The sequence below is a fragment of the Larus michahellis genome, chromosome 6 (genome assembly GCF_964199755.1).
Source record: "Larus michahellis chromosome 6, bLarMic1.1, whole genome shotgun sequence".
Lineage (NCBI taxonomy): Eukaryota > Metazoa > Chordata > Aves > Charadriiformes > Laridae > Larus > Larus michahellis.
In genome coordinates, this window is record NC_133901.1 from 30,227,409 (window position 1) to 30,250,563 (window position 23,155).

The 23,155-nt window shown below is 40.6% G+C and overlaps 1 protein-coding gene across 1 annotated transcript in view; it reads left to right on the top strand.

The window, feature by feature from the left end:
• PSMD1 (proteasome 26S subunit, non-ATPase 1) overlaps positions 1-23,155 on the top strand; it is a 74,556-nt gene that overhangs the window by 1,982 nt on the left and 49,419 nt on the right. Inside the window, exons 2-16 of the mRNA XM_074593194.1 lie at positions 597-640; positions 1,719-1,792; positions 2,042-2,211; positions 3,066-3,271; positions 4,126-4,269; positions 5,106-5,332; positions 6,778-6,838; positions 8,472-8,600; positions 9,797-9,885; positions 10,546-10,624; positions 11,425-11,598; positions 12,573-12,684; positions 13,326-13,522; positions 13,726-13,821; positions 14,538-14,602. Coding sequence (XP_074449295.1) covers positions 597-640; positions 1,719-1,792; positions 2,042-2,211; positions 3,066-3,271; positions 4,126-4,269; positions 5,106-5,332; positions 6,778-6,838; positions 8,472-8,600; positions 9,797-9,885; positions 10,546-10,624; positions 11,425-11,598; positions 12,573-12,684; positions 13,326-13,522; positions 13,726-13,821; positions 14,538-14,602 — 1,867 coding nt within the window. The remainder of the gene's footprint in view (positions 1-596; positions 641-1,718; positions 1,793-2,041; positions 2,212-3,065; positions 3,272-4,125; positions 4,270-5,105; positions 5,333-6,777; positions 6,839-8,471; positions 8,601-9,796; positions 9,886-10,545; positions 10,625-11,424; positions 11,599-12,572; positions 12,685-13,325; positions 13,523-13,725; positions 13,822-14,537; positions 14,603-23,155) is intronic.

Here is a 23,155-nt window from a genome sequence, read left to right on the forward strand (position 1 = left end):
TCTAACCCTTTCAGTTGCCTTCTTGCAGTCTGACAATGAAGCCATCTGTAACCATTCTTCAGATTGAATTCCCCAAATAACTTTGAACCTCTCTTTCAGTTATGTCAGTTAAACGATATTTCTTTAGCTGTTTGTACAAATGTTCTGGGACAGCGTCAGGAGTCTTGCTGAAGTGGTGAGATATGACACCTTCACTTAGCCATGAGGCTTGTTTCCTTGGCATGAAAAAAGTTTGGATGTTTTGACGTGATCTTTTTTACACCCCTTGGGGAAGTTGGAAGTGGCATGCTAGAAAGCAGTCAGCAAACTATTGATGGAGCTGAAGAGCTGGAAGTAAATCTGAGGTTCTCTTAAGTTCCTGTCTAGTACGTCGCCTAGAAGTATCACCTTTTACAAGCAGTGTACCTTTTCAGTTATAAATTCCAAACTGTTTTATATCGTGTTTAATACAGACTTGGATCTGATCTTTGAATTTGAATACTGAAGATTTTAAACTAGCATTCCAGAGACAGCCTGTTCTGTTGGTTTTGAACTAAATAACATGTTCGCTTTTGAAACAGAGAGAGTCTAAAAGCGACTATGATCTTGTTTTGCAGCTGGAATTATCTCTCTTCTGGATGAAGAAGAGCCACAGCTCAAGGTAAGCTCTTACATCTGGGAGCAATAACAGCATATGTATTATGTTGAGAGCTTAAAATCAGAAATGAGTGGTTCTCGATAATTAATGGTTGGAGAGCAACAGGTGGGCCACAAGTCATTTCCAGCCTGAAAGCTGAAAGGAGGGACTTGAATAGCATGATAACAGATGGCAAACTTCCTTGTTTTGAACATGGATCAAACTGGAGCTTCACAGGCAAAGATCTCTATTTGCCGAAGCCCCCAGCTCTCTGATGATAATGGGGCTTTGTTACTTAAAAGTGTTCCAGAGACTGCATTTTGACTACATAAAATTCAAAGCTGAAGAATATCTCAAGTTTTTATCATAATTTAAGCGATGTAAAACAAAATCACAGTTATACTTCTCACTTGGAAAAAAAAAATCACAATAGTAGTAGGAGAAGAAAACAGTAATAGAAACTTTACAGTCCACCGAGTACCTGAATCCATAGGACAGCACCAAACACTCAAAGTGGTGGTGTATTGATGCTGCTTGCTAGTTACTCCAACAGTTAACAAAAGCCCCTTTTAGGAGGGGGAGGTGCATCTTATAATATTGGTAATGCCCTAAATGTTTTGCTTGGAAACAGACATATGTGGTGATAGATCCCAACGAGCCCCACTTTTGCTCTGAACTGGTTACACGTGGGCTGATTGTAGTCCAGATACTGTTTATCTGCTGAAGTATTGTGTCCAAATAAATAGAGTTGGCTGACATAGACCACAGGCCAGTTCTGTGTGCTACGCAAAGGTTGCCACAAAAACTTGGAAAACTTTGTATTTTAAGGAATTTCACCTATCAGTCATTTTAGCTAGTCATTCATCACAGAGAGGCCATGGGAAGGAACATCAGGGTTGTCTTACCTGTTAAGTGAACAGCCCTTTATTTGCAAAGGACTTGAAAAGATTAGTAGATGCTTGCAAAGATCTTTTAAAGTAGAATTTGCTGTTGAAATGGGTCAGTGCTTACGATATCAGTCTTAGGTGGTACTTCATTTTTACTGGGGAAAGGTAATAAATGTATTTTTTTGTGTAATGTAACTTTCTGTTATTTTTTGTAGGAGTTTGCTCTTCACAAGTTGAATGCTGTTGTCAATGACTTCTGGGCAGAAATCTCTGAGTCAGTGGATAAAATGTAAGAGAAGACACTTACTACTTCAGGGTGTGCTGCTTAAAAAGAACACTAGATATTAAGTGGGTGTAGTTTTGGTTGCTTGATACTGGCTAGTACAGCATCTAGCTCCATATTTTCCAGAAAGCACTAATATAAGTGGATGTGAGGTTGGAGCTGTAGTCCCAAAGATGTGTGTTCTATCAAGCTGTCATGTGGCCTTAAAGGGAAATGAGCACATAGAGCTGATACTCTTCTTTCTCTTCTTTGCAGTGAAGTTCTCTATGAAGATGAGGGCTTTCGGAGCCGGCAGTTTGCTGCTCTAGTTGCTTCTAAAGTTTTTTACCACCTGGGAGCTTTTGAGGAATCGCTGAACTATGCCCTGGGAGCAGGTGACCTCTTCAATGTCAACGACAACTCGGAATACGTGGAAACGATCATTGGTAAACAATTGTTGCTGCAAAAGAAAAGCTCTTGTGTTGTCCAAACTACTGTAACTTTGAGATTTTACTTGATTTAGCTGCTTTTCTCCATATTCCTCCTCTTCCTCCTTATATTAATTTAAACTGGTGCTGCAGCTAATTTTACCCAGTTTATTTGTGCTTGCTTTCTCCTGCTTTGGGATTCTGTAGTGGAACTGATTTAGGAGTTCTGGTACTTTTTTCCTATCCTTATTCTATTGTGAGTTCATAATAGAAAGATTGCTTTGATGGTTTATTGCCCTTTCTCTCATTTGTGTGTAGTATTTCTTCGGCATAACGAGCTAATCAGTGTAGCTGCACACCTAACTGAGGGGTACAATGTTTTTTTTTATCCACCTGTAACAATATAGCAAGTCAGATGCTGAATGCATGTGTAATTTCGATGTCTTTTAAAAGCCTCGTCTGCTGGTATCACTTACCTTGTACAAGATATCATGAACCCAGGCTGGCTTTCAGTCTCCCCAGCTAGTGTTTACAATGGAGCTAGGAAGTCTCCTACTGATGTTTCATTTTTTATTTAAAATATTGTGCCACTTGAACAAAGATAATGTCCTTGGTTCTATTTTAAAAATACCTACTTGGTTTCAGCACTAAAATCAGAGTTTGTTAGGAGAAAATGTAAGTATCTTCCACTACTCTCTGTATATGACAACACAAATAGTTTTTGTGCCTCACCTTTGTGTAGTTTCCCATGTGCTCTATTTGCTGGTAGAATGTGTGTACGCACACATTGGTCTCTTCACCTGTAAAAAAAATTACAGACATCTAGGAAGTTGACTTTTTCCCTGCTCTGTGTTTGTTCAATATCATTTCAGCAAAATGCATCGACCACTATACCAAACAGTGCGTGGAGAATGCGGAGCTGCCAGAAGGGGAGAAGAAACCTGTCGATGAAAGGCTAGAAGGGATAGTGAACAAAATGTTCCAGCGGTGCTTGGATGACCACAAGTACAAGCAGGCCATCGGTATTGCTCTAGAGACGCGCAGGCTGGACATCTTTGAGAAAACCATCCTTGAATCGGTACGTGCAAGAGACAGGAGGTGCGTGTAGCTAGTCTCTTCCCAATATGGATCCAGAAGTGAAGTGCAAGATCCACGTTGCTATGGGACTTGCCCTGGTTTGTATGAACAGAATAGAAGATGAAACTCAGGGGTGTTTAGTTCAACATGTTCATGGAAGGCAGAGCCACTCAGGGCTATCAAGTATAGAGAGACCCCTGCCATTAAGAAATCCCTGAGCTGTAAGTTGCTGGGAGAATATTCCCAGGAATCTTGGCTACGTGCCCTCATCTTAAGGTATTACCTGTCAGCTACTAGCAGAGATAAGATACTGGACTAGGCAGACCTTAGGTCTGGCGTAATGTAAGAACAACTCTTATTTTGTTGTGCCTGTCATCTGCTGTAATTTGCTGTCGGAAGGTATCCTTAGGGCTAGGTAAGTGATTTATTTATGGTAGGTAAAAAAAATAATCCAGTAGTTGGGTGAGCTGCTCTAATTTTCAGTGACTGTGTGCAGTCCTAGCCTGCCCTGGCTGCAAGGCAGTACAGTCTGGCTTTAACATCTTTCACTGAGGGTAACTCGTGTTACCTAGTAATGGCAGTAAAAGAAGCATGCCTGTAGTAATTTGCAGCAGCTCAGTGGTTGTGTGTAATCTTCTTACGCTGCACTATCTAGTCGTATGCCAGACACGTGGTTTAAATCCTTTAAATTTTACCGCTTTTTAGTTTATAGCTTTCCCGTATTTTTGTATGTCTCCGATTTCTGTATACGGGAATGATAATCATAAGGCATCCATCTTGCTTTCTCTGTTCTGTTTGCTATCCTGTGCATTTACTAACTTAATTGGCCATTGATATCTCTGAATTTTATTTCAGAATGATGTTCCTGGGATGCTAGCCTACAGCTTGAAGCTCTGTATGTCTTTAATGCAGAATAAACAGTTCCGTAATAAAGTCTTGAGAGTTCTAGTTAAAATCTACATGAACCTGGAGAAACCAGATTTCATCAACGTGTGCCAGGTAATCATCTCAGAGTGATGTTTAAAGATCAATCAAAAGTTACTCTTCTTTAGAGGTATTTGACTTGACATCTACCTAATCTCTGTTTTTTATTCAGTTAAATAAAATATCTTTTCCTGGTTCTATGCTTCAAATGAATATCAAAGCGAGATCAAATTGAAAAAGAGAGGCAAATATTGCATGTTTGGTCAATTTATAGACCAGACACATTCAAAGGCAGTTTGGGGATGTAGACAACTCTGACAGAATATTTCAAGCCTATATAGGGAGTATCAGATGGTAGGTTCACAGCTTAGAATTTTATTTATTCCTCCAAAGAACATTTACAGTGCTTTGTTTTTTGACAAGCCATTGTCTGAAAGTGTTTGGACAGCCAGTTATGAAGTCACTCAGGTGTTCTCAGGCCTTTGCCAGTCTTGCTATACCATGTACGTGTGACTCAGGAGTGCTATGCCTGTTCCCTTTTAGCTGAGGCATCCCTACAAAATGACTGATCCTTCTTTAATGTGCTTTTGAAATGTCTGTGTTTAGTAGGACAGCACTGTCAGTTTCCAAAGATAAAGCTGCAGAAGCAGGAAGGCTTGAATGGCATGTCTTGAATTTGTAATGCTTGGTCTTGTTTTTAAAATGACCTATGAACACTCTTCAAAGATTTCTATTATCTCCTATGAGAGAGAGAGAAGTTTTCTTTCTTTAAAAGGGTGTTCTGTGGAAGCAGCAGGTGAGGGAATGGGGAAAGTGGAGTGTGGTCTTAGGTGGTGTTGCTTTTTCATTCTGAAGTATATAATGTCCTCTCCTGATTACTTTTTTTGTGTTCTTCCCTTCTTCCTCCTCAGTGCCTGATATTCCTGGATGACCCACAGGCTGTGAGTGACATCTTGGAAAAACTGGTGAAGGAAGATAACCTTCTCATGGCCTACCAAATTTGCTTTGATCTGTATGAAAGTGCTAGCCAGCAGTTCTTGTCTTCTGTGATCCAGAATCTCCGCACAGTTGGCACTCCCATTGCCTCCGTGCCTGGGTCCACCAACACCGGCACCATCCCTGGATCAGAGAAAGACAGGTGGGGAGACTGGCTTGAGAAGCAGTGTAATTGTTTGGTTGCAGTCCTGCTGTCATGCAGACTCCTGTTCTGTGTATAGATGCCCATTACAAGCAATCAAGTTACTCCCCTTCGTTTAAGTCAGGGTAATAGACGAGACATGCTGTTTGTGCAGGGCAAAATTGTGTATTACGAGAACCCACTGTTTTTTGAAAGAATATGTTTTCCTTTGCAGTTGAGCTAAGCATGGTGCGGTTACTGTGGCTGAGCTAATGAACAATAATTCATTAAGCCATAGCCATGTGTGAGTTGCTTGGGAGCACTGATGTTGTATGGTCTTTGCAGCAACTTGTAAAGCTAAGGAAGGGGAGAGTTCAAGCAAAAAGTTTATCGCAGCTATGTGCGAGTTTGGTTTCACATCATAGCTTGTGGTCTGCTACCTGCTTGTGGGAAGAGTGAGCTCAGATGATACTGCAGTGTTATAGACCCTTTTGCTCTCGCAGTTAAAAAGAGCTAGTTCAAATATAGTCTGAGTTTTGTTGAAGTCCTGACATTTAAAACTCAGTCAGTGGTCAACATCGCTGGATCTTAGCTACATGAAGCTGCTGTTAAGAAAACCAAAGTTGGCACTAACCATTTCATCATCTTTATTTCTTCTTTTGATGGCTTACAGGTCCTTGACATAGATACTTTTGCTTTAAACCTCTGTTTTTAGAGGATTGGCCAGTCCACGCTAAGACTGCAGCCCAGCTGGGGAGCAGCATGGAGGAAGTTCATGCTGCATCTGCTCTTTAATTACCAGAGCTGTCATGTCTGTACACAACCTGATCCCTGCACTGTCTTTGGTAGTGTGTGATGGAGAATGCTGCCTAGATCAAGGCTGGTTAAATATAAGGGCTTACACAGCTGTGAGGAACTGGGTCTAAATGCTTTTGAATCAGTGATACAGGCATAGCAAGCATTCTCCTGTCTTCTTTTCCAGTGAAATAAAAGGAAAGGCACAGAATAATTTGTAAATCAGCCTGTGAAGCGTTAGGACAAGGTGCTAACAACAGCTTAACGTGTTTCATTTGCATTTCAACACTCTAGCATCCATCCTAATAGTGGTGAGCTCAGAACTTGAGGGTGAGGATATAATTATCCTTGCTGCCTTGTTTGCTAACCTTGTTCTCTCACCTGTCTCTGCCTGTTTGTTCCCCACAAACATCTCTGGTTTTGTTGTCTCTATAGATGGAATGAGAGGGTGGGGTTTTCCAGGCCTTTGTCTTCAAGTTCCCTGAAAATTGAATTGGGAAGGAGTTTGCTTCTCAGCAGTGACCTCCAGATAGTCCGCCCTTGTCCTTTTTCCAGTCATCATCTCCAAATCCCAGGCTACTCTTTTAGGACAGTGTTCAGCCATAATTACAGTGCTTGGCTAGTTACAAGTGATGAACTGGCTTGCATTTATCATTTTCATTTTATTTCAGTGATGCTATGGAAGCAGAAGAGAAACCAGGAAGCACTTGTGCAGGGAAGTCTGCAGAAATTGTGAGTGCCATTTTCAAAATATGCCTTGCTTAGTTTTTCTTATATGTTCTCTTTGAATCTCTGGGGTTGCTAAATTGGTTTGGCTAGAGAAGAATGGAATTCCACTTCTGTCTTGCTTGGAGACAAGGTGACATATGATCTCTGAGGACCAAATATTTGACAGTGTGAAAGTCCAGCAGTTCAGTGGCTGAAAGCTGAGGGAGAGTGGAAGGTGGGTAAATTTCAGTGGGAACTACTGAGCCCCAAAAAAGGGGACAGAAGGGTCTGGCTCATGTGTTTGCTTTTTGTTGATATTGAAATAATTAACTCATTCCAGAAGAAAGGGCCTGAAATTTGACTGCTGCTGGGAAGCTTAGCTGATGAATTAGTTTGTTGTAGTTTTTTTTTTTCCTTCTCTTTCTGAAATCCAGCTGTAGTTCTGGATGGATAGGACTGATGCTGTTCTGCAGGAACGGCTGGAGGGGATGCTGACATGCTGTAGTTTCTTTTCCATGGAGGAGGAAGGTGTTGCTTCTAGCCAGCATGGTGGCTGTGTTGCTGGGCCAGCTGGCTAGAATCTTTTTGTTCAGTTTCTTTTCCCAAGTATTGGAGAAAGTGGGATCACTTCTAACATGCACATACAATTGCATATCAGCATGTAGAATGGCTAATGCAGTTCTGATGCTTCTGATGCTGAGGAAGGGAAATGCTGCTGAAGAGGAAAGTAAAACCCAAGACAAGTTTTTCTTTTTCCCCATGGTGCATATTCGCAAACTAAACTTGTGAATCTTTGAGAGATTCTTGCAGATAACTTAAAACTTAATCAAGGGCAAACAGAAGTGTTTTCTTGAAATTATATTCCACAAGGCAAACAAAAGGGATTGAGTTACTTTACCCCATCAAGGAACCTGTAAACAGTGCTTTTGTGCTGGAAAGGTATCTTGAATCAGTTTCTGCTGCACTGGCATTGCTGACTGCGCCAGGGGACAAGTACATAAAAACAACCCGTGTGGCCAGAAATGTTCTTGAGCTTAATCTTCCACAATTCAGAAAGCTGACTACAAAGAAATAATTGAGGGGATTAGTTTAAGGGCTGAACTACTCATGCTTGGCTGGTCTCTGACCAGCTAACAATGTCGGTACAAAATATTGCAGTGTACTTTCACCCTGCCCAGAAGGGACTTCAGTTGGAACTTAATCTGTGAAAACTGTTCAGTCATGAGGAAGAAGACTTTCTCAAAGAGCTCTGGAAGATGAATGTATTAGAGTTTCCTAGTTCTACTAGCTGTTCTAAATAAAGCCTTTACCTCACAAGAACGATGCTACAGCTTAGCAGCATCATGCGAAGTGTTGTGACTAGCAGCTTGCAGAATATCAGATGTCACTCATCCTTTTGCTTTCAATGAAAGAACACATTTATTTGAAAGGAGTCTCCTATCCCACCTGCGCTGTTGTGCACAAAGGGACTTGATTATCTGGGAGGTTTGGGCTTGTGCAGCAAGGGCAGAAACAATGTCCTTTTATTCCTAAAACTTGATAAATTTTGGAATGTGGTGTTGGGAACATGCCGGAGTGGCTTCTCATGAACTGTATTTTAACAGAGATGTAGTTGAGTTCTCGTGGTTTTTTTTCTTCTTTTTGATTGTATGTGAAGAACCCAGAGCCTAAGGACCAGATCTCAAAAATGATTAAAATTTTAAGTGGGGAAATGGCCATTGAGTTACATCTGCAGTTTTTAATACGAAACAACAATACAGACCTCATGATCCTCAAAAACACAAAGGTAAGAGACTTTGTTAGATATGGTTGTCTTGGATTCACCTGATTCATCCTGTGTTTGTTTTGACCACGTTGCTGTTAATTTTACAACATCATCTTATGTTTTAGCATGGTCTCTGGGTTTTGAGGATACAAATCTGTCTTTTAGTCATGATAAATTGACATTTAACATTTGAACCTGTGAGGCTGAAGAAGAGGTGACTGCACCCTAAAGAAGGCCATATAATTAGACTGTTTCAGCTTGCAGCTAGTATGACCTAATGACATGCTGCTATTAGCTTGTTGATTCTTTTCTTCTTTTTCCCCCGATTGGTTATAGAAACTAATCCTCTTCTCCTCCCTTTTTTTGGTGGGTTTGTTTTTCATCTGGTCAGTTAGATGAATGAACTCACTCTCCAGCTCCGTGACAGATCCATTGCAAATGCTGCTGGGCTGGGAAGGGAGGGAGTCATCCAGGACTGTAGGTCATGATATGTTGGTATCTTGGTTCAGGTGTTATGTGAGTCCACACCTTCAGTTTGGCTAAAGAAATCCTGGTATGTGCTCAGAGACTATTGTTTCCACATTGAAGACAAAACCAAACAGATATTGTAATGTAGGCAGGGCTAGCGAATTGAGTAACTGGTTTTGGTTTTGAAGGTGTTACTGAAGGGTGGACAAATGAAAACTTGCAGGTAAATTAGACTCTCTTAAGCTAAACGGTTATTTGAAACCATAGGAGAGGTTTTTTTATCTGTGAAATGAGATGCACATCATCAGCAAAAATCGTAGGGGGTGCTTGTCAGTGGGTTCATCTATTTCAGGAGGCACCTCAAATGTATTGGAAAATCTTTTCCATCTGCTGGTGAAGTGCTTGGGAATGATGCTGCATAGTGTTCCGGGCATGGCTTGAAAACGTCAGCAGCACACGCTCTGCAGTGCTCAGTTCTGGGAACCAGAAGGCGGGGTTCTCCAGTTAAGCTGCAATTGAAGTAATCACATTTCTGACAGAAACTCATAGAAAGGATTGGTTTGCACTGGAAAGATGGGTTGAGGATATATTAGAATGTATTAAAAATCTATTAACTTTGATTAAACGGAAATTGCTGGTTAAATTAATCATAATTACAATCTATTTTTCTAGTGTACTGGCAAGCATGTTAAGTGACCTAGGGCATATCTTCTGCTGACTGGTGACACTGATTGTTTTTATTCTTTCAGGATGCAGTGCGGAATTCCGTGTGTCATACAGCAACGGTTATAGCGAACTCCTTTATGCATTGTGGTACAACCAGTGACCAGTTCCTTAGGTAAATCTATGGCAAGGAAGCTCCAATGACGTTTAGAGGGGTTTGAACAACATTGTTGCCCTATTTAGCTTGATACTCCCTAAAGGGTGGCTGCAGAACTCTGATGGGCTTAGAGAAGAATAAACAAAGGGTCTGAAAATTAATGTGGAGGCAGAGGGAAGAAGCTGGAATTGTTTTCTTTTCTCTATCCTCACAAACTGACTTTATTTGACTGCTGACCATATGAGCAGTTTGGAAGGTGGAGATCTGGAATTTCTGTTCTCTTTGTTTAGTAGTTGGAGAATTTCTGAGATGATGTTATCTTTTTTGGTAGGGACTGACAGTGCTGAATGGTTCTTGGAAGGGAAATGTCAGGGCTGACCTTAACCAGGGACTTGAGGAAAGCTCCAGAAACTCTGCTAGAGTTTCTCCCAGAGAGTTGATGGTCTGCATGTTGAGCAGTTCTCCATCTTTCACTGAGATCACCAGTGTCGAGAAACTTGACTATGACCAGCCAAAAATCAGGGCTGATGAAGGGGAGAGAAGTATAAAGTGGGAAATGTGGTTAGCCTTCTTGCCTTCTGGAGCTGCTTTCTGCTTTCAAAGCTATGGAATCATGCTTGCAGGATGAGGAACAGGCTGTATGAAAAGCTGTGTAACCTTTCTCTTTTCGTGTTCCAGAGACAACTTGGAGTGGTTGGCCAGGGCCACAAACTGGGCTAAATTTACTGCTACCGCCAGCTTGGGTGTTATACACAAGGTAACGTTGCATTAATTTCCCTCTGTTCAATAGAAATACTTGACTTGTGAACACTGGAAACATTGAAATGGTGATTCTGAAGATGCCCGCACTCCGGTTTAGCTAGTCTATAGCAAGGTACACAGCTGTAACTTAGTTTGTGTCTTTGCACTAAAGACAAGCTGTGCTTTATCAAGTCCATCTCGTCTGATATCCAGTGTAGTTTACGGCATGTTTTGCTGAGCATCAAAAAGGTGGAAGGATAACGTGGCTCAAGGGGAGAGTCTTCTTCCTAGCTCTTCTCTTCTTTTGTGAGTTGATCAGAGTCAATAGTTTCTAGCTATTAAAATTGCAGATGTATATTTCTGAAGTGGTTTTAAGACAGTACCGAAGTCCTTACTATAGTAAGTTTCAGTAAGTTTGAATGGTGATCTAAGTAGTGGGCATTTTTTTCAAATTCATTCCAAGGGAGGGTATATTTAAAGCTGTTCTCAAATAGCAAGAAGTCTTCGTAATTGTTTTCTGTGCCTCAGCCCTCATTAAAGTGCTCTAAGTGAATGAAGCGGGGTAGCTTCAGGCCAAATTTGTCCTGGTTTATATCAGTGACCAAGGGATTGATGAACATTCATGTACTGTGGTTAATAAAAACTCAGTACAGGATTCTTTGCTTATTGTACAGCACTGAAAAGCTGATTTTTGTGGAGAAAGTAATGGCTATAACATGTTTTCTGCTGACTTGTTTAAATATTATCATAAAGTGTTTGCATTCACTCTTTTTTCACTTTGCACTTCCCTTACTGCTGGACACTTGAACATTACAGGGTCATGAGAAAGAAGCATTACAGCTAATGGCGACATACCTACCCAAGGACACCTCTCCAGGGTCAGCCTACCAGGAAGGCGGAGGTCTCTATGCCTTGGGTCTCATTCATGCTAACCATGGTGGGGACATCATTGACTATTTGCTGAACCAGCTGAAGAATGCCAGTAATGATGTAGGTACTGGGTTCGGTAATGAACCTTCGTTTTGTTGGGAATATCTAGAAGGGTGCTAGCTGTTTGAGAAGCGGGGATTAGAAGTAACTAAGATTGTGTCAGTAGTGTGATACTTACACCTCCTGTGGGCCTTAAATATAAAGTTTGGGTTTTAACAACCTATTGCTAAATTTTTAGGAAATTCTTATGTACTTAACAACAGTGAATCTAGCTTCATCTTTCTTACTACTTGTATATCTGCTTTGCTTTGCTAGTGGACCTGTGGTATTCAGGCACTGTTATTGCTTACAGCTTAGCTGTCAAAGGAATAAGCCACAAAATGCGTCTGCGCCCTGTAGGTTTAATGCATCTTATACAAAAAGCAGTGTTCTACTTCACCATGTACTGTTCGTAGACCTCTACAAAAAGTCTCTTTTTAAGTTAGGAATAGATTAGTATTTTCCAAGCATGTTCCCTTCTTCTCCTTGGACTTGTACTCTCTTTGGACTTGGGAATTTCAGACGACTACTATAAAAATTCTGTGAACAGATCCCACTCACCTTATTACAAATGTACTGCCTTTCCTGTATTTGCTGTTAGAAGAAAAGAGGATGTAGACTGTTTAAGTGGGTACTGATTTAGCTTTCTATTCAAAAGCTATTACTAGGCAGCAATTCTTACATATGGCACAGATTTATGGTTTTACATAAATCACTCAGTGGGGAAAAAGACCTTAAAGATACTAGAAAGTCTCTTGTGCTATGTGTAAAGCTTCTGATACTCATTTTTTGTGCGCTTTTTATTCTATTTTCTGCCTCTTTCATCAGTTACTGCCTGAAATGGTGAAAGTGGTATTTCTAACAGGTTAAGAAATTGTTTTGGGTGTTTGGGGGCTAAATGTTTGCAGCTTTATATTGATGGAAGGATGTCTACTTCAGCTGAAGCCATACTGTGCCCTGTTTTATGATGACTGAACTTGCATATGCTTCTCTAGATTGTCCGACACGGTGGCAGCCTGGGTTTGGGTCTGGCTGCCATGGGGACAGCACGTCAAGACGTGTACGATTTGCTGAAAACAAATCTATACCAGGATGATGCAGTGACAGGTAAATGTTCTGCTTTCAAAGCAAATAACCATCTGAGGCCTTATCAGGCATCTGTAGTTTTTTGGTGTTTTTTTTTTCAGGTTTTCTGTTAGCAGCGTGGATTGCTTCTAGGTGGCCTTAGCTGTGTTTTATTTACTGACCTTTTCCTGTTCAGCATGGTTCTTTAGTTATGTGGCAGTAATGTTCACAGGTCCTGTCAGGACTGGTCTGTGGCACTATGCCAAATTGATAAGACATGCTAGGTCTTTAAACAGTCCCTTATTTTGCTTTATTCTTTCCTTTGTCACGTGCTTTTTGTTGTGGTTGATCTCCAGAGCCATGTGCCCTTTTTGGCTGAGAGACAGGCTTGGAGAAGCTTGTAGGGGCTACTGCTGCTGCATTGGCAGGGGTTCACAGGAAAATTATCTCAGCAGCTCTTGGCCCAAGGAAGAGAAAATTGAACTTGGTAGGGAAGAGCACTAAATTGTCTCTAGTAGGTTATCAAGTCAAGCACACTTGGCCATGAATAATAGGGTTGCTGGGTGTGGTGGTGTCCAGAAGTGATCTGTTGGTTTACATCCTGTGTGATTCTCTAGATATAATATTTACTGCTTTTGGGAACAGAGTTTGCTTGATTTTTTTTGGTTTTCTGTGCTGTGCAGGTGAGGCAGCTGGCCTGGCACTGGGATTGGTTATGTTGGGATCTAAAAATGCTCAGGCTATTGAGGACATGGTTGGCTACGCACAGGAAACCCAGCATGAAAAGATTTTGCGAGGCCTTGCGGTTGGAATTGCTCTGGTCATGTACGGGAGGATGGAGGAGGCAGATGCTCTCATTGAGAGTCTCTGCAGAGATAAGGTAAGTTTAGCCGTGACTTAATCCCTGGCCCTTTTGTTACATGGGTGACATTCCTGTCCTTCTGTGAAATCTCCAGCTGCGGTGGGTTGGCTGTTTTGAACCAGGGAAGTTCTTACATAGTTCTAAGTCAGACAGTTTCACAAGTCGCTTCACTCCGAGGCCCTGTTCAGATGGATGTTAAATAGTGGTGCTTTCTCTTCCAGGATCCAATTCTCCGTCGTTCTGGCATGTACACTGTTGCTATGGCATACTGTGGCTCAGGGAACAACAAGGCGATCAGACGCCTACTGCATGTGGCTGTAAGTACTGTGGGTTTAGGAGCACATACAATCATAGAATGGTTTGGGTTGGAAGGGACCTTAAAGATCATCTAGTTCCAACACCCCTGCCTTGGGCAGGGACACCTCCCACCAGACCAGGTTGCTCAAAGCCCCATCCAGCCTGGCCTTGAACACCTCCAGGGATGGGGCAGCTACGGCTTCTCTGGGCAATCTGAGAAGAAACAGCAAGAAATTTGTGGTGAGAGAGTAAGCTCATCGCTTTGACAGGCTTTGTGTCTACAGTGTTCACGTTCTGCTCCGATTCAGAGATAGTAAAGTGATGAAAACTTTCTTTAATACCATGAGTAGAAATAACAGGGTTTTCTGACATTAGGATAAGCAGACTTTCAGCAAAAGAATATTCAATCTGGTAACACGAACAAGGAACTTATTAAAAAATAAAACATGATCCTAAAGTAGTTAGTAGTGGGTTTGCAGTGAATAGTCTATATAATGATGAGCTGGGGAAAAAAACAACGCCAGCTGTAGAAGATGATGCTCTTCGATAGGCTTGCAGTCACAGTGTATGGACAAGGGTGAGGCTGTTTCAGCTAAGGCTGAACGTGATTGTTAATTTTCTTTCTTTATAATCCTGTCTTCTTGATTAACTTGTGTGCCTGATACCTGACCTGAAATGTTGCGTAGTCCTCAAGTGTTTTCACTATATTCTGAATGTCCTGTTTTCCCTTTTGCAGGTGAGTGATGTAAATGATGATGTGAGGCGGGCAGCTGTTGAGTCACTTGGTTTCATTCTGTTCAGGTACAGTATCTTCCTTGGTCACTTCTACAGCCTTCAATTTGATGTCTCTTACATTTTCAGGAAATGTGTACGCTGCTGCTTTCACAAAATGACTCAATTGCTAAGTGAATGGAGGTTGAAAAGTCAAAAGATTGAGAATAAAACTTGGTTCAGAGTTGGAAGCCTTCCTTAACGTTCAGCAGATGCTTAATGAGCCTTTCAGTAGGTTTCCGGACTTACGGCTTAATTGTCTGAATAGAGTTAGATGAAATTGACAAATAGAATGAAAAGTTAATATTTGCAGGATTGAGAGTTAATTAAAAATTAAATATACAGTGCTTGTGCCAGGCCTCTTAAAGGCAGCAGTACTCAGACAAATACGTCTGCCTAATTGCTGTCTAAAACATTCCTGGAGGTTGTGACTTGGGTAAAAATAACCTGAAGAAGGACGTTGTTTTTTAAGTATCCATTGTTAAACCCTGACAGGTTATTGGGCTTATACTGTGGTGTTGTGAGCCCATCACAAAATAGTCATGATGTGTGCTTTCGTTCTCTAAAGTGAAATCTGCTGCTGAACTGGTATTTTGTAGTGCTCAGTAGTTTTCTGTAGTTCCCTAGGTAGGAGGTATTTGAGGGTGTTTTTAATTAGATTGGGGAAGGTTCCCCAAGGACTACACCTTTATCTGTTAATACAGTAATGTGTGTAATCCAAGCACTGAGCCAAGCTGCAGCCTTTGAGTGTGTCTGAGAGGAGGTAGTGCATGCTTGGCTCCAGGACTGTAATTTAAAAATCTATGCATCTTCACATTCTTTGGGTTAGTGGCAGTCTAAATTTATCCTAAAAAGCAGGATAAAAGGTGCTTAAAGCTGGTATTAAAAAAATGGGTTACTTGATATGGCCAGTCAATTTGTCTTAACCAGGTTGTTCCTCACCTAGAAATTACTCTGCTCCATTGCGTTTTATTTAAAGCATATTCTGGCTGCAATTAAATGTAGTTTACAAGCAGAACAAATTCTCTCTATGGGCAGCAGGCGTCTCCCAAGAGCTTCTGCTCTGTTGCTTTCAATGGGCACAGATCTTTCTTTGCTGCATAGCGATCCGAGTCTCTCCTGAAGCCAAAGGGTCTGTTTAACTGGCTTCTGCATCTGTGTACAGAAGGAAAATTCCATGCAGGCCTTCCATAGTTTCAGGCATCTTTTTTCCAAAAAGCACTTTTGATCTCCGATTTCAGCGTAATTTTTCTTTTCAACAAATGCAAAACAAAATTGGACATTGATAGCTCCTACCAAAATGAGGAGCTTTCAAGGCTCTGAGCTAAACCATTTACCATGTGCTGGCATCTTGTTGGAGCAAGACAGTTCTGGGCCTGTTCTCTCCATATCCAGCAATGAGGAAATGAGTTACATCATCTTTGACTCTTTCACCTGCTCTGCAGTGGTTCAGATCTTATCCTGCCTCTTCCCTTCCCTTTCTGGGGGGGTACAGTCCAAAACCTGCTTGCACAACAGGGAGGAATATTTCCCTGTAAATTCCAGTGTCTATTTGGTAGCAAAGGACTAATGCTTTTCAGTTGATTATCACTGGCTTCTGGAGGCAAAAGGCTTGTGTTAGGCTGTTGTAGTTGCTAACGCTTTTCACTTGATAACTGTCACAAAATATGCGATCAGTTGTTTTGCTTTAAGACACAGTTCTGGAGGGAGCCCTTGGTTTGTCTAGCCCAGACATGCAGTAATGGAAGGGATTTTCTGCTTAGAGGGCCCCACAGATTACCCCCTGCATTATTCTCTAATTATAGTCCAAAAGCCGTGTTTCAGTTCCTGGAAAGAAATATCATCCATCGGTGTAGGGATCTAGAAGCAGGTTTTACATTTACCTTCCCTGTTTGCTGAAACTGCTAGTTAGCACTAATGGTGTGCTCTGGCCACCTCAACACCGCAGGTGTGCAGAGATGTAAAGAGCAAATGGGCTGTGACTTTGTCAGATTTCATGACTGAAATTACATCTTTTTCTTAGAACTGTTAAAGGTCACTAATACAGCATTGAATACTGGCAAGAGTCAGTGATCTGTCAGCTGTTAGGTATACAGAGCTTTTGGATGAAGGGTTTTCTGATGGATGATGAGCAGGTCTGTAACACAGTGGGCTAAGCCCCAGAAATTAACCTCATCTTAAGTGAAGGAACAAGAATGAAGCTCCTGTGAGAAGAGGTCTCGTTGAATTCTTTGTATGTGGTTCCAGAAAGGGCTCTGTGAAGTCAGGGTTGAAATAAGAGAATAAATTTGTTTAATGCAGTCTACATTTTTCTTGGGGAGTTCTTGCCATTACAGTAGGGTCAAACATACTGAAGGTGTAAGTTCATCTGCTGGGTTGTACACTACAGCAGCAGGAGTATGCAAAGACTTGTGCTTCTGTCTGTTTCTCCTATAGGAATAATAAAATCCCTATAAGGTTGGAGGTCACACAATCAGAGGGTGGTAATTTCCTTAAAAACACCATAGGTAAACATGACAGAGCTCCTGACAGAGCTGAATACATGGTGTCACCTAGTTTGTTTTGTCCTTTTGTTACAGCTGTCTGTGAATAAATGTTCTTCCTCTTGGATTTGAACTAAAAGTGTCATAAACGTCACAAAGCCAGCTATTTTTGGGTAATGCGTTTGCATAGCAGAACATTCTATAAGGCTTTTATGTCCTTGTTTACCTCTGTGAGTCTTCTGTGCTAGTACATACATGCAACCCTGTGTCCAAGCACAGCTTGGCTTTTATGGCTAGATTTAATGAAAGCAGCACAGTAACAGAGTAAAATGTGATAGAGCATAACGTAATAAAACATGACATTTAATTTTTAAAGCAACGAGGTTTTGCTTTAACTTAAAGATTAACTTTTGTATAGTTTTTTTACCCTCTTTTTTAGGGGAAGTACTGCCCTTAGCATATAATTCCTTAAGAGAATTTCTATATTCCTTAACATCAAGTGAAAACAGTCTGTAGTTATGGCTCTCTTTAAATTAGTGTCAGTTGGGGTTTTTTTGTAACTGCAATACCTTTTGTCTTCTCAGATAACTAAAGAAATGTTAAAATGCACTTTCAGCAGTGTTCAGGAGTTTTCTTCCTACACTCTTTTCCAAAGTTGTCCTTGTTGCCTGGAGCAGAGGTGGAAAGTTGCAGAAGCAAGAATTTCATCAGCAGCACCACTAACTGTATTTCTCAGCAAGTCCTGTGGTACTTTGAGGGTAGGCCACGTAAGGAACGCTTGATGGACTCTGTGCGTTGCTGAAAACATCAGCTATGGTGCAAGAGTTTTGAAGGGATTAGGGGAGCAGCGGTTAATGCTGCTGTAGCAGTTAGACACTTGGATGTTGGATGCGTGCTCGCCTTGCTGCATGAACGTCTGCAGGCGAGTCGCTCTAGGGAGCAGAGCAGTAGCAGTCATACTGCCTGAGCTGCAGAATACATTGTGGGCTCCTCTTCGTGTAGCACAAAACTGACTTCCTTGCTCTGTTCTTGGACTCCCTAAAGCTTTCCCAGGGGCCATGTATGTGGAATTGAAGCTTGTTAAACAGCAGTGTTGCTGCTGTTAGTTCGGGTTTTGCTGACTGTTTAGAAGCAATCCACGTGTCTGCAGACTGGGGATTGAAAGCACAGCTTGCTGGCTGTAGGGCTTGGTATGGCTTTTTTCCCCCCTCTCGGCTTAGTGCCTTACAAAAATTAGGCACTAGTTATGTATTTTGCGACTCATCATTTTCATGCTACTGTATTAAATTATCAGAAAATGCTCTAGTGCAAGAGAATTGTTTCAAAACTATCTCCTCCTTTCTTCCTCGTCACAACTAGCAAGACAGCCGAAATGGTGCAGCATAAAAACCTGAGGCTTAAGCTTGAGATGTTTGGAGATTGCAGTGTGGATGCAGGGCTGTACAAGAAGCTGTTTTGTGAAATAGCAAGAAGAGAAATGATATATTGACTTGGCTACTGTAACATGCCTCTGTTCTCCCAATCCTGATAGTTTTGCCAGTGATCGTAGATAGCGTACTTACCTTATTGTTGATGTTTTTGTATTAGTCCTCTTTCTACTAAAGTGGTTTATAAAATATTTATCATGACTGTTGGAAAACAGCATTTAAGGCGCTTGTGATTTCTGGTCAGCCTTTTTCTTTCATTAAGACTATTACGATGAGATGGAAAACACAATAAATTTAAAGTGTTTTACTTTTGAAAAATGGAAAAAATTATTTTTATGTTAATTTTTACTACTTTAGATCATGATTGATCTCTGTTAATATCACAGAGGGAGATGTGATTGGTTTATGTAGTCGGCTTTATTTTTAAATCGTTATAGGCTGGAGGAATGCTGCAGTCTTATCTAAACACTTCCGTTTAGATAGAAAATTAGGAGGTAGAAGTTTTATAGATATAACAAATCTGGTTAGGGAGAAGGCTTCAATGTGGGATGCAGCAGTGCTTGAAAGCATGAGCTGGAAAGGTTTAATGCTCTCATTGCAGTTAAGTACAGGGGAATAAGAGCCATGAGGAAGCAGGACGTAAGTTGTGGGATGCTGCTTCTGCCTTGGTGCAATATTGTTGGGAAAAGGCTAAGGGCAGGAGAGGGAACATTGCAGCCTCTAGAGAGTCCCGAAAGGAAGATGTAGTCTCGGCTGATAAGTGTAGGCTACCCAAACACGGGGAACTCTGCATGGCTTATGTTCAGTTCTTCAGTTTAGGATGATGCAAGTGAAGTGGTAATGTTTCCTGCTTTTGTATTCTTTGTGTTTACATAGCCTTTGATATTTTAACGCTATATATTTGTTTTAAAGCAAACACAGATCAGATACTTGGATTTTGTTCCAGGAAGACTTAGGCAGTTTGCTTTCTTTAACTCCTACGACCTACCTTTATTCAGTAGGCAGATGGCAGATCTTCTGGGTAATTGAGTATGAGGCTAACAGTCACTCTAATGTGATCTGTACCAGTGACTTTTTCAGTGTATTAATTGTGAAGAAGAATAATTTAGTGAAACATACGTGCTTGTTAATTCTTCCATAGGAAAATTAAAAGGATTTTGTTTGCCCTCCAAACCTTTTTATCTTTGTCTTATTAATTCTTCCTGGGGGAGGAGAATGAAGGTCCCTTTCAGTGAAAGGTTAATAGTAACAGAAACCTTATTATAATCAGAAGAAGCCTTAGACTTTCACTGAAGTCTTTTTGGGTTTGAAAATGCCTTTATCTGCAGGTCTGAAACTGGAAACAGAGCTGTGTGTCTTCACTGACCAAACTGTAGTGCACTGGAGAAATCCCTCAGCCTCTCTGGCAAAACTTAATCTAACTTCTAATGAAAATTGTAGCTGTACAATCAGGTTGCACAAATACATTAATTGTTTCAGACAATACTATATGACATCTTGCATCGGTTCTTTCCCTGCTATTATTTTATCTCTGTTCTAGACTATTTGTATGCATGAGATTTTACTTTGGAAAACAGTGCTTGTATCACTTGAGCTTTTGAAAATCTCAGCAAGTGTTTTAACTTCCTACTGTAAACAGGAATGTCTACACAGATAAGTAAATTAATAAGATTGGTTTAAATCTGAGTTACTTCAGCCTAGCTTGCACCCCACTGAAAACTCAAAAATATTCCTTCAGGAAGTCACTTGCTCCTCAGGGCCTAAAAATACTTCCTATAGTGCCTATAATAAGCCTATAAGCTTATCTATAAAGATTTTCAGATCACTGAATCAGTGTGCATGAGAAGAGGGAGAGAAACCGGTCTAGTATGTTCACATCCATACCTCTAATTCCAGAAAAATATTTTCAGTTTCTCAGATTATACACACTAAGGCTTTTTAACTGAGTAACAAAACATTTTAAGCAGTGTGATTGATAACTGAATTGATTGACCAAATCCTTGAATTTGCTTTAAAACTATGGTTCAGCAACTGAAGTTTCAAATTAAGTTATCAAAAATGCTGAGATTCTTTGAGCCATTAAATGAAGTCGATAAATTATTTTTTTTATGGCAAAAACTTTCTGTTGGCTTTTATTAGGGAATATCGATGTGCCTCTTGCAGAGTAAAAGGCTCATTTGTTGTGCAGAGTTTAATGAATTTGAAAATGAGTTGCTGTCACCTGTCTACTGCATTTGTCAAGAGGATCCTTCAGAGAGCAAGAAGCTCTTCATTTTTTAAGAGCGTGATGTTGTTTTTCAGAGCCTGGAAAGGGCCGCAATACCTGGATGCAAGGAATCTTAGATGTGGTTAGACAAATAGGGTTTGATATGAATTATTAAAAGTAAGAATACAAATGGACGTTTCATCAAGCCATCTTTCCTCTTTGAGTAACTAGCTTGCCATTTAAAAATGAAAAAACTTCCTTTCCTGTTCTGTAGGGCAAAAGCCTCTCTTTGCAACTGGAGAAAACAGTGTATCTCATGGGAACGGGCACTGGCAGTAAACACCATGGTGTCAAATCCCAAAGCAAAAATACGGAAGTTACTTCTCTCCTGACTGTTGTTTTTGCCATGTTGATGGTTACCTAGAGAGCCAAAGGGGAAGTGGAACAAAGGAGTGCTTCTTAGCAGTTTTACATAGGCATCTTTATCAATATGATGAAAGAAATCTAATGCTTCATGGTGATACTAAGTCAATCCAGAGAACTGGCCAGAACACTGGGACTCCTGGCTCCAGCTTGCAAGGCAAAGAGCCAGAAGGGCTGTGGCGAGTGTCCTGGCTCTTCGGGCTCCAGTGTCCCAGGTTGTTCAGTATGCCTTTACCAGGTTTACTCTCCTTGCATTACTTTACCTTTTAAGGTTGATGTTACATGTGGCAGCCTAAAAAAAGATTTAGGGCGTAATGCTTTTGCTTTTTCATACCAGCTTGCAGTGCTGTGGATTTTTCCACAATAAGAAAATGGTGTAGGAAAATGACATTTTCTGTGAAGCACCGTAAGAAATCAGTGTGCCTCTCGTGTGCTCGTGAACAGCTTTACAGCATCAGTTGCTCTTCTCAGTGCTTTGACTTCTGCTTAACACTGGATTTTTTAGCTGTATTTTGATGCATTTGAAAATTGATGCTGGTATGGCTGGATGCGATATGGTTAGGAAGAGTTTTTTACATGTGGAGAATACAAGATGAGTGATGAATAAATTTTTCTGCCTGCCTAAAAGTTTTCTGATAGAATCTGAACTGAAGACTTGCAGTTTATAGAACCCCAGTTGTTTTGGAACTGGCTTCACAAAATGTATTTTATATCACCACAGTTCAGATTAGCTGAATTTCTTGCTTCTCTTATTTTTTAGGGTGGCTTAGAGGTTGGGATTTTGTTTGGTTGATTTTGTCTGGGTTTTTTTGTTGTTTTGCTTGGGTTTTTTTTTTTAAGGTATTCCCTTTATTTGCATTTCAAGGCATTCATTCTGTTAGGCTTCAAACTCTATTATTTTCCTCTCTGCGAGACTGCTGAGTTGGATATATTTATAGGTAGTCCTTCTGTCCATGTCTGTGCTGTAATTTTTAATTAGATAGGCAGACAGAACATTGACTAAGTATCTCCTAATGTATTTTAAATAGTTACACACACACCATACTTGTACCTTGTTATTCTAAAATGTATTTCTTCCCATAGTGCTTGTATGTTGCAGATCAGCTTTGACTTTTGTTTGTCTTGCTTCTCTAGTAGTTTAAAAAGAAATGAAATGCACTAGATAAGGGTTTCTGTGTTCATGAGGAAAGTTGAACTAGGTAACTGTGTAAGTTATTATTTTATGTAGCATATAGAGGCCATAGAGCTTGCCCGATGGTTGGCTTGGCATGAGCCGGATTCTGAAAGAATTGAGATCATTTCACTCCAGAGAAAGGAATGTCTTTTTTTTTTATTAAATGGGAAATGCGTGACCCCTTTCCTCCTGTAAAAAGGACTTGTGTTCTGCTAGCAAGTGACTGCAATCCTTTTATCAATTATCATTTAGGCTGCTATCTTTATGAAGGAGGCTGGAAGCTATAGCAATGCTCTCACTTCTCAGCCAGCATGTAAAAATATATTTTATATATTTGTGCTACTTAAAGATGGTGCTCGTGGATGTAGCCCTGAGCATCCTCTCTCCCTCTGTCAGTACCACTGAGCAGTGTTGTCTTTAGTTACCATACAACAAACTTGTGCTTTCTTACAGTAGCTTGCAGTGACTCTGGATCTGCAAAAGATTGCAGTTTTCAATCATGTCTTGCTAATGAAGGTAATGTCTTTATTCAAATCTGTTCTTGTAGATACAGTTGCTAAAACAAGAACTCTGCCATCCCTTATGTTGTCTTTTTATTTCATAGTTCTGCATCTTCTCTTCATCTTTCTTCTCCCTCTGCCCTTATACTTTCCAAGACTCTTACCTGAATTCTTAGCTTGTTTGCTTTGTCAATGGACAAGCAATTTCTTCTTATGCTTAGCATGTTAAATGGAATGTGCACCTTGATGATGTGTTTCTGTCTTTGGAGAAATTTCCTTTTTCTGTAGGAAGACTGGATTTTTGATTGGGCACTAGTCCTTTCAGTTGAGGTTTATTGTTGCTGACTAAATTGAGTAACTGGGACATGTC